The 11543-nt window shown below is 39.4% G+C and overlaps 1 protein-coding gene across 2 annotated transcripts; it reads left to right on the top strand.

The window, feature by feature from the left end:
* Positions 1 to 4884: 4884 nt before the first annotated feature.
* Positions 4885 to 11518, top strand: LOC103713464 (pentatricopeptide repeat-containing protein At1g73400, mitochondrial-like). 2 transcript variants are annotated; one of them, XR_003386854.2, is made up of 2 exons: positions 4885 to 7159; positions 11260 to 11518. XR_003386854.2 is itself a non-coding variant. In XM_039119665.1 (2 exons), exons 1-2 carry the CDS (start codon positions 5208 to 5210, stop codon positions 6990 to 6992), a joined length of 1671 nt encoding a protein of 556 aa, XP_038975593.1. In that variant the 5' UTR covers positions 4886 to 5207; the 3' UTR covers positions 6993 to 7432. The 2 variants fall into 2 exon arrangements, 1 of the variants encoding a protein (XP_038975593.1); XM_039119665.1 differs by lacking the exon at positions 11260 to 11518 and having other exon boundaries at positions 4886 to 5399; positions 5514 to 7432.
* The last annotated feature ends 25 nt before the right edge of the window (positions 11519 to 11543 follow it).

Here is an 11543-nt window from a genome sequence, read left to right as displayed (position 1 = left end):
TGTGAATACGTCACTCCAGTGCCACCTCAGTACTAATGGAAGGAAAGCATATCCACATAGAGCCATCCAGGCGTGGGGCATGCGGTCCCCTGATTTAATCGATACCCACGCGTTTCGAATCCGAACAACTCGGATGGAGTCCAAGCTCCCTTACCAGCAAGCTACCACCTTGGTGGCAGAAACACCTTTTTTTGCCAAGAGCTCTCTCAAAGTATTTTTTTTTGAGTAAAATGAAATGATATTATATATATTTGGAATGAAGAAGGAGAATGATTTATATAGAAAGTTTGGAACTTTGAATTTATGAGAGTAATAAAAACATAAATGCACTAACTCCCCCACCAAATACATTTTTTAAAACAGTTTATGAATTATTTTCATTTATTTCCCCATGAACCCTTTATCTCTCCAAATACATGCACCTTTCATCTCTCCAAATACATGAACCATCCATGAATCATTAAATACATGAGCCTCATAAATGATATAAATATTAAACTTTAATATTAAAATGCACCAACGGAAATTTAATATACAGGTGGCAAGCAATTTGGAAAGGCGTGTAATTAACAGGTACCCATGATCAAGTTTTTCAGGCATCAATATTTTCTACTTTATAAATTAAGATTCCGAGGATAAGTGATGCTCGGGCGCAGCTCTCAGTTCGGATAAAGTTTTTTGTACCAATAACGTTCCAAGGACTGAACCATATAAAAAATCTAAACTGATTTACTTATCTTCAGCAGGACAAAGAATTATCAAACTAAATGCTTTCTTCCAATCCACAATATATATGAAGGCTACCTTGCTTGTGATATACCCATAAAAGGTCGAAATTCTCATGCTAAACTGAATGAGGGAAAGAAATAGAGATCGTTTCAACCTGCATAGAAATAACATCTAGTTTGATCCAATTTATGATGAGAAGAATTCAAGAAGATTTCTAATCATTCGAATCCATGTTAAACCAGGTGCCTGCCTGATCTGTAACCTTGTTGAGGAAAATCAGTAACTGGATTTTCAAGTTTTGAGTATGTAAAACTTATGGGAACTTCTGACTTTGGAGTTATACCATATCCCGAAAGTAGGAAAGTAATTTTTCTATCATCTGATCAGCAAGAATACTAAGAATAAGAATTACTTGAAATATGAAATCTGATAAAAAAGGAGAGGAGAAAACGTAAGTATCTGGAGCATGGGATCGACACCAGACACAACTTGATTTTGCAAATGCATGCTTCCCCAGAATCATGGCATCATCTTGATAGGAAAGTGCTCCATCTCCCAAGGCCCAAAAGAGTAATGTCACCAGGCTCCTATTACGTTTGGGAACAATTCTGCATCACGCGGCAAGAGAGGATTCATGTAGCTAGGGCTGGGAATCGGATAGGTCCGGCCAAATACCGATCGAGTTGGATGCCGGTCGTGTCAAAAATTTATCAATCCAAATTCGACTTGTTTATTAAACAAGTAACCCGACCCGACGTACATAATCCATTTATTAAACAGGTTAAATGGGTTAGACATAATTTTAATATGTTAAATGGATTTAAATAGGTTAAACAGTTGAAGAGTATTCGGTTGAACAGGTCAGAAACAGGTTAAGTAGATTTTAAATGGGTTAAACAGATTTTAAACTGGTTAAACATATTTTAAATTGGTTAAAAAGATTTTAAACAGATTAAACGGGTCAAATCATAATTCGATCCAATTATTAAACGAGTTAAACGGATTTAAACCTGAACCCAACCCATTTAACGAACAGGTTTAAATGGATCGATCCATTTACAATCCAACTTTATTTATGTCAAACCCAAACCTACTTAAAGCGGGTCGTTCACAGGTCATGTTATAAATTGTCATCCTTAGATGTGGCTCATGGGATTTGTAACCAAACATTGGAGCTCATTAATTATGAAATTGCCTGATCAACAACTATTGGCCGGATGTACTTTCTACGTTTGCATAGAAGTTACAGAATCTTAACCGCATCCAAGGATGGGTATCCAATGCCTATGGCTAATCTACTAGTTGATGGGGCATTTGGTCCAAGCCGATATTTTATGGGCGACGACCCATTATATAATTCGCCAGCAAAAGAGAATTCTACACAAATAGGCAAGGGTAGACAAGAGTAGTTTGGGTTTTTTTGATTACTAGACTATATCTGCTTCCCATAGTCAAATGAATTGAGGGGTAGCACTTGTACAAAAGCAAAGTTCTAACCACTTGATGCCTCCAACAACTAAAGGGAAAGATGATAATGAAGTTTTACCTCTTCGCGTATGTTGATCGATTTAACCAAGCCCTACTGTTAGCGAGCCTTATTTTTCGAGAGTAATAGCAAGCAAAAGTACAACAACTTGGAATGTAGTCTCTCGTCTAAGAGACCCTTTTGGCGGCTAGAATGAGCTATATGAATAGCATCGATCGTTACCTCATGGCTGTTCTTCCGCTCTTCTGAGCGACAAATCAAGGTCCATTGCTTGAAATCAATAAGACAATAGAAACGTCTTTCTTTTATTCTCCACTTGTTGGAGACCATGGGGATCCGGAATTTGAGAAACTAATTGACAACAATCAACTGCTAGGATTTTGGGATAGGTATATGACTGCATGAAACCAAAAACATCAGCAAGGACTTTGAACAGGGCAAACTACAAAGTGGGAGGGTAGGGGAGAAAGTTGAGAGCCAGCTAGGCCTTGAAGGGCTGAGTAGTAGGAGACTGTTCATAGAAAGTTTCAGGCCCCAATCTTCCGGGCCAAGAGGGAGGGCTTTTTCTGGTGCCTCAGCTATCAAAGAGGGAGGAGACTTGGAAGCATCGCAGTTATCTATTTCAAATAATTCATTACTATGCATTTTATTCATGATTTGAAAAATTGCAAACTTTTCACAAGCCACTTATGGATTGGCGAATTAATCATAGAATGATCTAGCTTTCTTGTGCACTAATGAGTAATTTGCCAATTATAAAATTTACTGAATATTGTGACCGACACATTCATTTATTTGTGGATTCCTGTAAGTGGTGGACAATCTTGGATCAGAAGCCTTTATGAAGTGGTGACTGCTTCATGCCAAGTTGCCAACATATTCTGCTTCATTCCACAGCCACCTCATTAGGTAGGAATCACATCGGCATCTACTCCACCCTTTAGATGTAAAGCTCAAAAAAAAAAAAAACCTTTTAATGGTAAAGTCAAATTGTAGATATTTAAAAGCTGTCGTCTGGTAATAGTTAGGTCGACAAATATTTGAGCATAATATCTACATCCGTGCAGTAATTTTAATACATGTCAAAGACAAGACTATATCAAGAGGAAGCATTATTTTATTCTTCAGCATTAGGACCTTATGCCTAATTACTATTCTATAATAAAGATGTTACACTGTATCTCACGTTCAGAAGGTACACCAATGAAAGGAATCTCTCCTCATGCCCTCCAAGGCTCATCTAGGGTTTCGAACGAGGAGTTGACTTATTAACCAAACCGGTCTTGACCCGATTAGACCCGACTAGATCCATATTTCAAGCCCCATGGATGCTCAGGATAAAAGCTAATTTGGATTAAGAGAAAAATGGAGTGGCCTAACCCCAATTTATTCCAACTTGGCCTGAAAATCCAGATCATAGAAAACTCTCCTCTGTCACCCTAAATATCCTTCTAAATTTATCAAATGATTCCTTATTTAAACTAAACTCTATTTATCTGAATAATCGTATCAATTTTAGCGGATTCGTAATTATATTTAGAATTATAGTTTGCAAACTTATGACCTAATGGTCATTTTCATGGATCAAGTTAAAATATTTTGAATGAAAATAAATATTTAAGTTGGACTCGTTAATTTTATTCATTTTTTTAGTAATTTCATATTTAATTATCAAGTATTGTTTGATATATTTATTTTTTTCTAATATTTTATTGTATCATTCCATGATATCAAGAATTTCCGATAGTTAGCGAGATACTTTATACCTTTGTATTGGTCACGATTAATGAGCTTTCCTAATCATCTCGGTCTATGAATATAGGTCGAACTACGTAAATCCTCGTCTCTACATGTGCTTTATTTATTTTACTATCCTAAATTCTAACTCCTTTGTATATAACAAATAAAAAATCAGCTAACTCTGCAATCTATAAATACAAAGCAAACAATTTCCAATTTGAATGGTAACTTCGTATGATGAGGTCGGAGGGTATCCCCCCGAGCCCCAGAGCTCAGTTCCCACCAGTCTTAGACAACAGAAGCGATTGCTTCTCCTCAGAGGTATTGTCCACTTTGAAGGGGGTCTCATAGTCTCTTCCCAATGCACGGTTTTGCCCCACAAAAGGCGCCTCTGAAGAGAAAAGGATAGCCCCCGTCCATTTAAGGAACAGACTTCTCCGCTATCTAGTCGATGTGGGACTAAGTTCGGACCTTTTATTTCCACAACGTAGCTCCCTCAGTGGAGGGGTCTGTGCCGGGGTCAAGGGCTCTCAACGAAAGCACCATTGATGAGGTCAAAGGGTATTCCCCGGAGCCCCAGAGCTCAGTCCTCACCGGTCTCAGACTGCGGAAGCGACTGTTTCTCCTCAGAGGTATTATCCGCTTTGAGAGGGTTTTATAGTCTCTTCCCAATGCACGATTTTGCCTCACAAAAGGCACTCTGAAGAGAAAGGGGTAGTCCCCCTCTATTTAAGGAACAGACCTCTCTGCTATCTAGTCGATGTGAAACTAAGTGCGGACTCTTTATTTCCACAACACACCGCAAATGAAAAGACTTCAACATGAACTTTTGAGTTGTCAAAGAACTTCTTTTCGTTTAAAGGCACCAATCATTAGACTGGCCAAGACAAGTCTTATGCATGATATACTTGAGAGAGTCTATTTAGCAGTCCCTTGCTGAAGATATTGGGGAAAAAAAAAAAGAACAAGAAGAATCCAGAGGTGGTCTTATATGCATGCATTATATAAATAACAAAAAGGAAAAGTGATAAACGAAACTTGTTTTCATTCTCTGCTATTTGTTTGAAAGTTTGATGCCGATTCCAGGTTTTTTATCCAGATTCAAGTAATAACACCCGAGAACCTCTTACCTAGATCATTTCGGGTCCCTGCTTCTGCGATAAAATTTGGGCGCCCCAGACTTTTTCTTTCTTTCCTTCGTTATTTTGAAATATTGATTTTATTTTTTTTTTAAGTAATAATTTTGAAACAGATGTGCCGCCATACATTTGTTTCGGTTCTGGGCAGATCCTTGAACTTCCGTCGGAATTTGGGTGCATCACCAAACTCATCGATCGGGATCTCTTCTGCCCGGAATTTCTTGGCCTTTTGTCTCTTGAATTTATCGCCACGGATTGTTTCTTCAAGTTTACATACAAAATCTGGCCTTGAAGAACCATCGGCGGTACCTATTTTTATCCCCGCAGAGGGGGCTCTTCATCGCGGTCGCCGTAATTGTTTCCGTGCTTCCGCCACAAATTTCTCGATCAGGACCTTTTCTTGCTTCTCTTCTTCACAGGGTCTCGACGCTTCAGGTGATGCGGATGCAGCAGGCGAGCACTTGGCCGCCGTTCCTGAGAAGGTGTATGCAGCCATCATGTCCTGCTCTGGTGCCGATCAGCTTCTGGAGAGCATTCTTGATTCGCTCGGCATACAGCCGACCACCGAGCTCGTGAATGATGTCATCCGAAGGCTTCGCTACGAGGAAAAATTAGCTTTCAGGTTCTTCACCTGGGCAGGCCATCAAGAAGGGTACAACCACGAGCCTCCCGTGTATGACGATATGATCGATATATTGTCCAGTACGAAATACAAGGCACGGCAGTTTGGGGTGGTTTGCGATATTCTGGATTGCATGAAGAGAAGGAACAAGAACACGGTGCCCATTGATGCTCTCCTAGCAATCTTGAGAACGTACACCGACAAGCATCTCACCCATCTCCGAAAATTCGCGAAGAAGAAAAGAATACGGCAAAAGACCCCGCCAGAAGTAGATGCATTTAACTTGCTGCTGGATTCTCTCTGCAAGTGCAGCTTGGTCAGGGAGGCAGAACTTATGTTCCACCGGGTGAAGAATAAGGTTGTCCCGAATGCGGAGACTTTCGATATTTTGTTTTATGGGTGGTGCAGAATGAGAGACCCTAAAAAAGCAATGAAGGTGCTCGAGGAAATGATGCAGATGGGTCACGCCCCGGAGAATTTCACATACAATGCTGCAATCGAATCCTTCTGCGGTGCAGGGATGGTTTCAGAAGCCAGAGAGCTTTTCGAGTTCATGAGAACTAAAGGCTCCGCCATATCTTCACCAACTGCCAGGACTTATAGTATCATGATTGTGGCCCTGGCGAAGTCCGATCTGATGGAGGAGTGCTTTAGACTGCTAGCTGATATGAGAAGCAGCGGCTGCCTTCCTGATGTGTCGACGTATATAGACATGATTGAAGGGATGTGTTTGGCTGGAAAGGTCGATGCTGCCTATAAGATACTGGAAGAGATGAGCAAGACAGGTTTTCCACCTGATATCCTCACATATAACTGCTTTCTCAAGGTGCTTTGCAAACTTAGGAAGGCTGAAGAAGCTCTAGTGCTTTGCGAAAGAATGATAGAATCAGGTTGTGAGCCTAGCGTCCATACTTATAACATGTTGATTACAATGTTTTTTGAGATGTGCGAACCGGATAGGGCTCTTAGCATGTGGGATGAGATGGATCGAAGAGGATGTGCACGTGTCGTGGATACTTATGGTATAATGATTGACGGGTTGTTCAATTGCAGGAGAACAGATGATGCATGTTTACTTCTGGAAGAGGTAATAAACCACGGGATGAAATTACCATATCAGAAATTCGATGCCATTCTGATGCGGCTATCAGCAATTGGAAATCTTCATGCCATCCATCGTCTATCAGAGCATATGAGGAGGTTCTACAATGTTGCGATGGCCAGACGTTTTGCCATAAGCCAGAAGAAGAAGAGCATGAGATTGAGGAGAAGATAGGCTTTCAGATTTCCAGTACAATCACCCAAGGTTTTATACTGAAGTCGAGTCGAAGCTACCTTCAGTTTGGTACTCATTAGCTCTCACCAATTTGTTTGTCAAGTAGTGTGCACTGATTACCAATGCCTCACAATGTCCTGATGCAACAAGCTTCTCTGCAAGATTTGGTTAGTCATGTCTGAAGATATCATTTTATAACTCAAATAGATCTGCTGGCTGTTTAGCATTTTGTCTACGGGATGAACCTCAAATAGTATAGCTTACATTGCTTAGCATCTGATGTGCCGATTGCTTTTCTGAAACCACGGCACCAACTTGCAACACTTAAGCTTTGCTGTAATTTTACATGCCTAATTTTAACCTTAACTGTAGCAATATGACATTTATAATATAGTCTAGGTTATATAAGATTGGCATACCAATATTCAATTTTATTACTACATTGTCAGTATTGTTATCTTTTGTATCAACTTGTGGGCTTTGACGGACAACTGACTAGACCATCATACTGAAGTAGGTTTCCAATCTGGACAGAATATGTTTTAGGAATGTAAGTTGATTTCTGCTATGCTTTTGAAACAAGATCAATCTTTCTAGTATTCTCAACTTCACTGATGCATCCATTTGCCTTTGGAGCAGGTGTGATATTGTATAATTGGAGAAACTACAAAAAATTGGTTCTCAATTAGCAAATTCCAATCATTATATACTTTATTCAAGGAAAAAAAAATATCAAATTGTTTTTGAGGAGGTCTAATTCAAAATTGTTCAGAACTTGCAGTAAATCCCTCAACCCCCGCCCTTTATTCAAATGATTAATGGAAAATAAGCAACATTGGTTTTTCTTGTTTTGAGTGATGCCGGCTACTAGATTTTCTGTTTTGTTTTTATTATGATCTCATTTTATGTCCCACTCTGCTGTGTTTTATTGATCAATGATAATTTTTGAGTCTACTGTAATTTTCCACTTCAGTTAATAAGGACATTAAATTCCTTCACTTGCCCATCTAAAAGTTGGTCTATGACTAGGAACATCATGCTATCTTAATTGGTTGCACATGTTATTTCTATGTTGTCCCTGCTTTTTGCTGGTAGTTTGAACAAGCCTTAATGCTTTTAGGGTTAACTAAATTATCTATGAGTTTGCATTTGAATCCAAATCCAAGAAGGATGTCTTCATAGGCTGGAAAATTTGATTAGAATTAACCATGAGTATATTTAGAATCCAAATCATGATACGGTTCCTTAGATCGCCTTCTAATGTCCATGTGTATACAAGTATTATTTTGTGAACAATTTATGATGCTTTTAATTACTGTAAGTTTTGACCACTAAAATTTACAAACACATCTATTACCTAAGTTTAATTTTTGAATGAGGTTTCTGTCACTGGCACAGTGCATGTCTACGTGCTGTGCTGTGCCATTGCTTCCCATGCATGGGCATGCACTATCACATAGCCATTCCACATGCTAGTCTAGGCTTTGCAAAGTGTTGTGCCAATTGATGTTGATCTGGCACTTCATTTCTTTCCCGGGAAGGATCTCTCTCTTTATTGGAACCTCATAAGAAATTAGACCACCTCAAATTTCTTGAGATATTAACTCCAAACCAAGTAACAGCTCCTAAAAATGGAGTTGAGTTCTGTGATTTGAGTCTTCACTGATGGAATTCTCAGGATTATCAGAGCACTTGTTCGTGGAATTTTAAGATCTTTGTCTATGATATTTTCGGATAAAGATGTATGCATATAGGTTAAAAAAAATATATACCTTCCCATATTAGTGATTTTGAAGTTGACAGTTGCTTTCCCGGGAGAGTCTGGGACTGCAAAAGCACATGACCTTCTGAGAATTACTATACTCAGTTGTTTTAGTCCACGTGTCTATCTTTTAGAATTTTGCCTAGCTTTAAATCTCCAGCAGTCGCAGGTCAAGGGGATACTCTGCTAGAAAAGCTTAGCTCATAAGTCTTCTTTCTTTCTTTTTTTTCCTTGGAGGAAGACCATTAGTCTTTTTGTGCCTCTCTCTCTCTCTCTCTCTCTCTCTCTCTCTCTCTCTTGGATAGCATGAGAAGATGGTGGTCATGGCATGTGGATATGAGGATGGATGGAAATCCTAGAGAGACTCCTCTTTTTGTAGAGGAGGGGAGGCATCATGGTTTCTATGTAAAGCATCCCAAAGTCGTCACTAGACTCTACTCCTAAGAGAGAGGATAAGGATAAGAGGCTGGCCTTACTTGACTACCACTAGAGTGCTGTTAGGACTCCAAGAGGGAGAGCAAATGGCACCGACCCCTTCTAGATGCACGCACTCCTATAAGGAGTGCATTCCATAGTTGGCACAAATATAGGTAGCGGCACCAGCCACCTTAATTTCCCTGGTTGGTGCCCCTACTTGGATCTCATCCAAGGGGCATCTAGAGTTGACTCAGGTGTGGTCTTGCTTGACCTGACCTAGCCCAATCATTATATTCAAACTATTTTCATAGCCCAATCCTTCTCCAATCAAATCTGGATCTTTTTATGAGACAATACAACAAGGTATCCTAGCTTAATTCTCTCTCTGTGTTTCTGTATATATCTATTTTTAGATTGAGTGTTGAAGTTGGACTCGAACTGAGTTGATGAACTTCATCTTCCAAGAGTAAGAGAGAAATTTGGGTTGTATTCAAGGTGTGTTTAAATCCTACACTAGGTAGGATTCCATCCTATAAATAGATGCTCTAGAAGTAGCCCTAATCATGCATATGGTAAATCAGCAGCAGCTCCCTCTCTTTTCCTCCACTTCTCTTTCCCCTTTTATTTGCTCTCTTTGGGGTTCCACCCAGTGCCCAAGATTTTCAGGTTTGGTTGTGTGGAGATTTAGGAGAAGTCTCTTGTAGCTTCTTGTCCAACCAATGGTGATGTGTCTTGAGATGGAGTGACAGGCTTCGACAAACCCTGGCAAAGATTGACAGGTTCGATGCATGCTTGTAAGGTGAGTTGTGATTCGAGGAAAGCTTCCAAACAAGTCCTCTTTAGTTTACTTATATGCATATGAATAATTTTCAAATAACGTTTCTCAGAGCATCAAATTAATTTTCTTGGCTCTTACAAGTTGAAACTTGAAAGCACTTGTGCAATTCCATCCAGTAGGACGGAGACGGATGAGAAGCACCATCCATAAAATTAATGATGCAAGGGATATGGTTCTGTTTGAAAGTTTCTGCAACTTAGCAACCACAAGATAGGGCATGCCTGTTTGTATAAACCTATAAACTAAGGCATTGTTCGGATGTTGGAGAACTATCTATTGTTAAGTGATTTTGTTTTTTTAAAGATATGGAGGATGGATAGTCCAGAGAGATTAGAAAAGCTACATGGTAACTTGTTCCTACCTTTTAGCAATAAATCACCTTGCATGAGGAATCAGTAACTTTTAGCCATAGGGTAAATCATCTTGCATAAGCAATCGATTATCTTCAAAGAAATGGAGATTGGTTGCTGCCTGTGGTCACCACCTTTGGAGACCATGCTTTATGTGCATGCTTCTAAAAGAAGCCTCCTGCTGGAAGATTTTTTTTTTTTTTTTGAGATAATAAGGAGGAAGTAAGATACTACCCCCAAGTTTATTGATTAAAAGGTAGCTGATTGCATAGTAGGATCAATTGATACGTACCACAATGAAGAATCGAATGGAAGGAGTAAATGCGAAGTACCTCCAAAATCCATGAGCATTGGGGGTCACTCATGTCAGGGGTTACATTCTTACATTTTCCCACTTAAGATGCCATTACAGTAAGCATCAGGCGGTTGGGACCCACCCAATCATTCCAAATGAATTGAGTGGAGAGCCATGAGCTCATGCCAATTGGGTAACCACAAAATCCTCAGTCTCTTCCGTCTGCTTCCTCAACTGGGAACGCCAATAAGCTAGTTTTTGTTTTTCCGGAGTTTTGTTTCCTGTTAACAGTTGGAGAGCACCGAATCAAAGAAAAAAGGGGATGGTTTCTGCTTACGGTTGGCAAGAGTACTTTGGCAGTTAAGCCTTGCACCATGGAGATTGCTATTTGCTTTTGTGCCTCCATATCAAATTGCTCATGGTTGGATATCTTTTATTTGCTCTCTAATTTTCATTAGTGGGATAGTTTATGTGGTTACTCAGCGTACAGATCAGATAAACTCCGTTGCAGGTTCCCATCACATCTTTCCTGAAACAAAATTTCCTATTCATTTTTATGTGAAAGTGTAACTGATTATTGCCAGCTTATGGAATTTCTCTTACAGGAATTAATCCTTACGTCATAGCATTTACAGCACTAGACTCATGGCCAGATTTAGTTGCAAGCAAGATTGCTGCTGGAAGATCTTATCGACATTTTTTATCATTCAAACAGCACCTAAATCTTTCAGAACTTAAGAAGACATCTGACATCTTCTCCAATGTCAAGCTCGTTGGGCCATTTCTGTGTACGCCGGTAAGGGGTATATATCCTGCGAGTAGCATCTTATCTATATAATCTTTTTTTTTTTTATCGATACAGGTATCAAAAAAGATTATTTTTCAAAAG

The sequence above is a fragment of the Phoenix dactylifera genome, unplaced genomic scaffold, assembly GCF_009389715.1.
Source record: "Phoenix dactylifera cultivar Barhee BC4 unplaced genomic scaffold, palm_55x_up_171113_PBpolish2nd_filt_p 000591F, whole genome shotgun sequence".
Classification (NCBI taxonomy): domain Eukaryota; kingdom Viridiplantae; phylum Streptophyta; class Magnoliopsida; order Arecales; family Arecaceae; genus Phoenix; species Phoenix dactylifera.
This window is presented reverse-complemented; position numbering and strand designations above follow the sequence as displayed.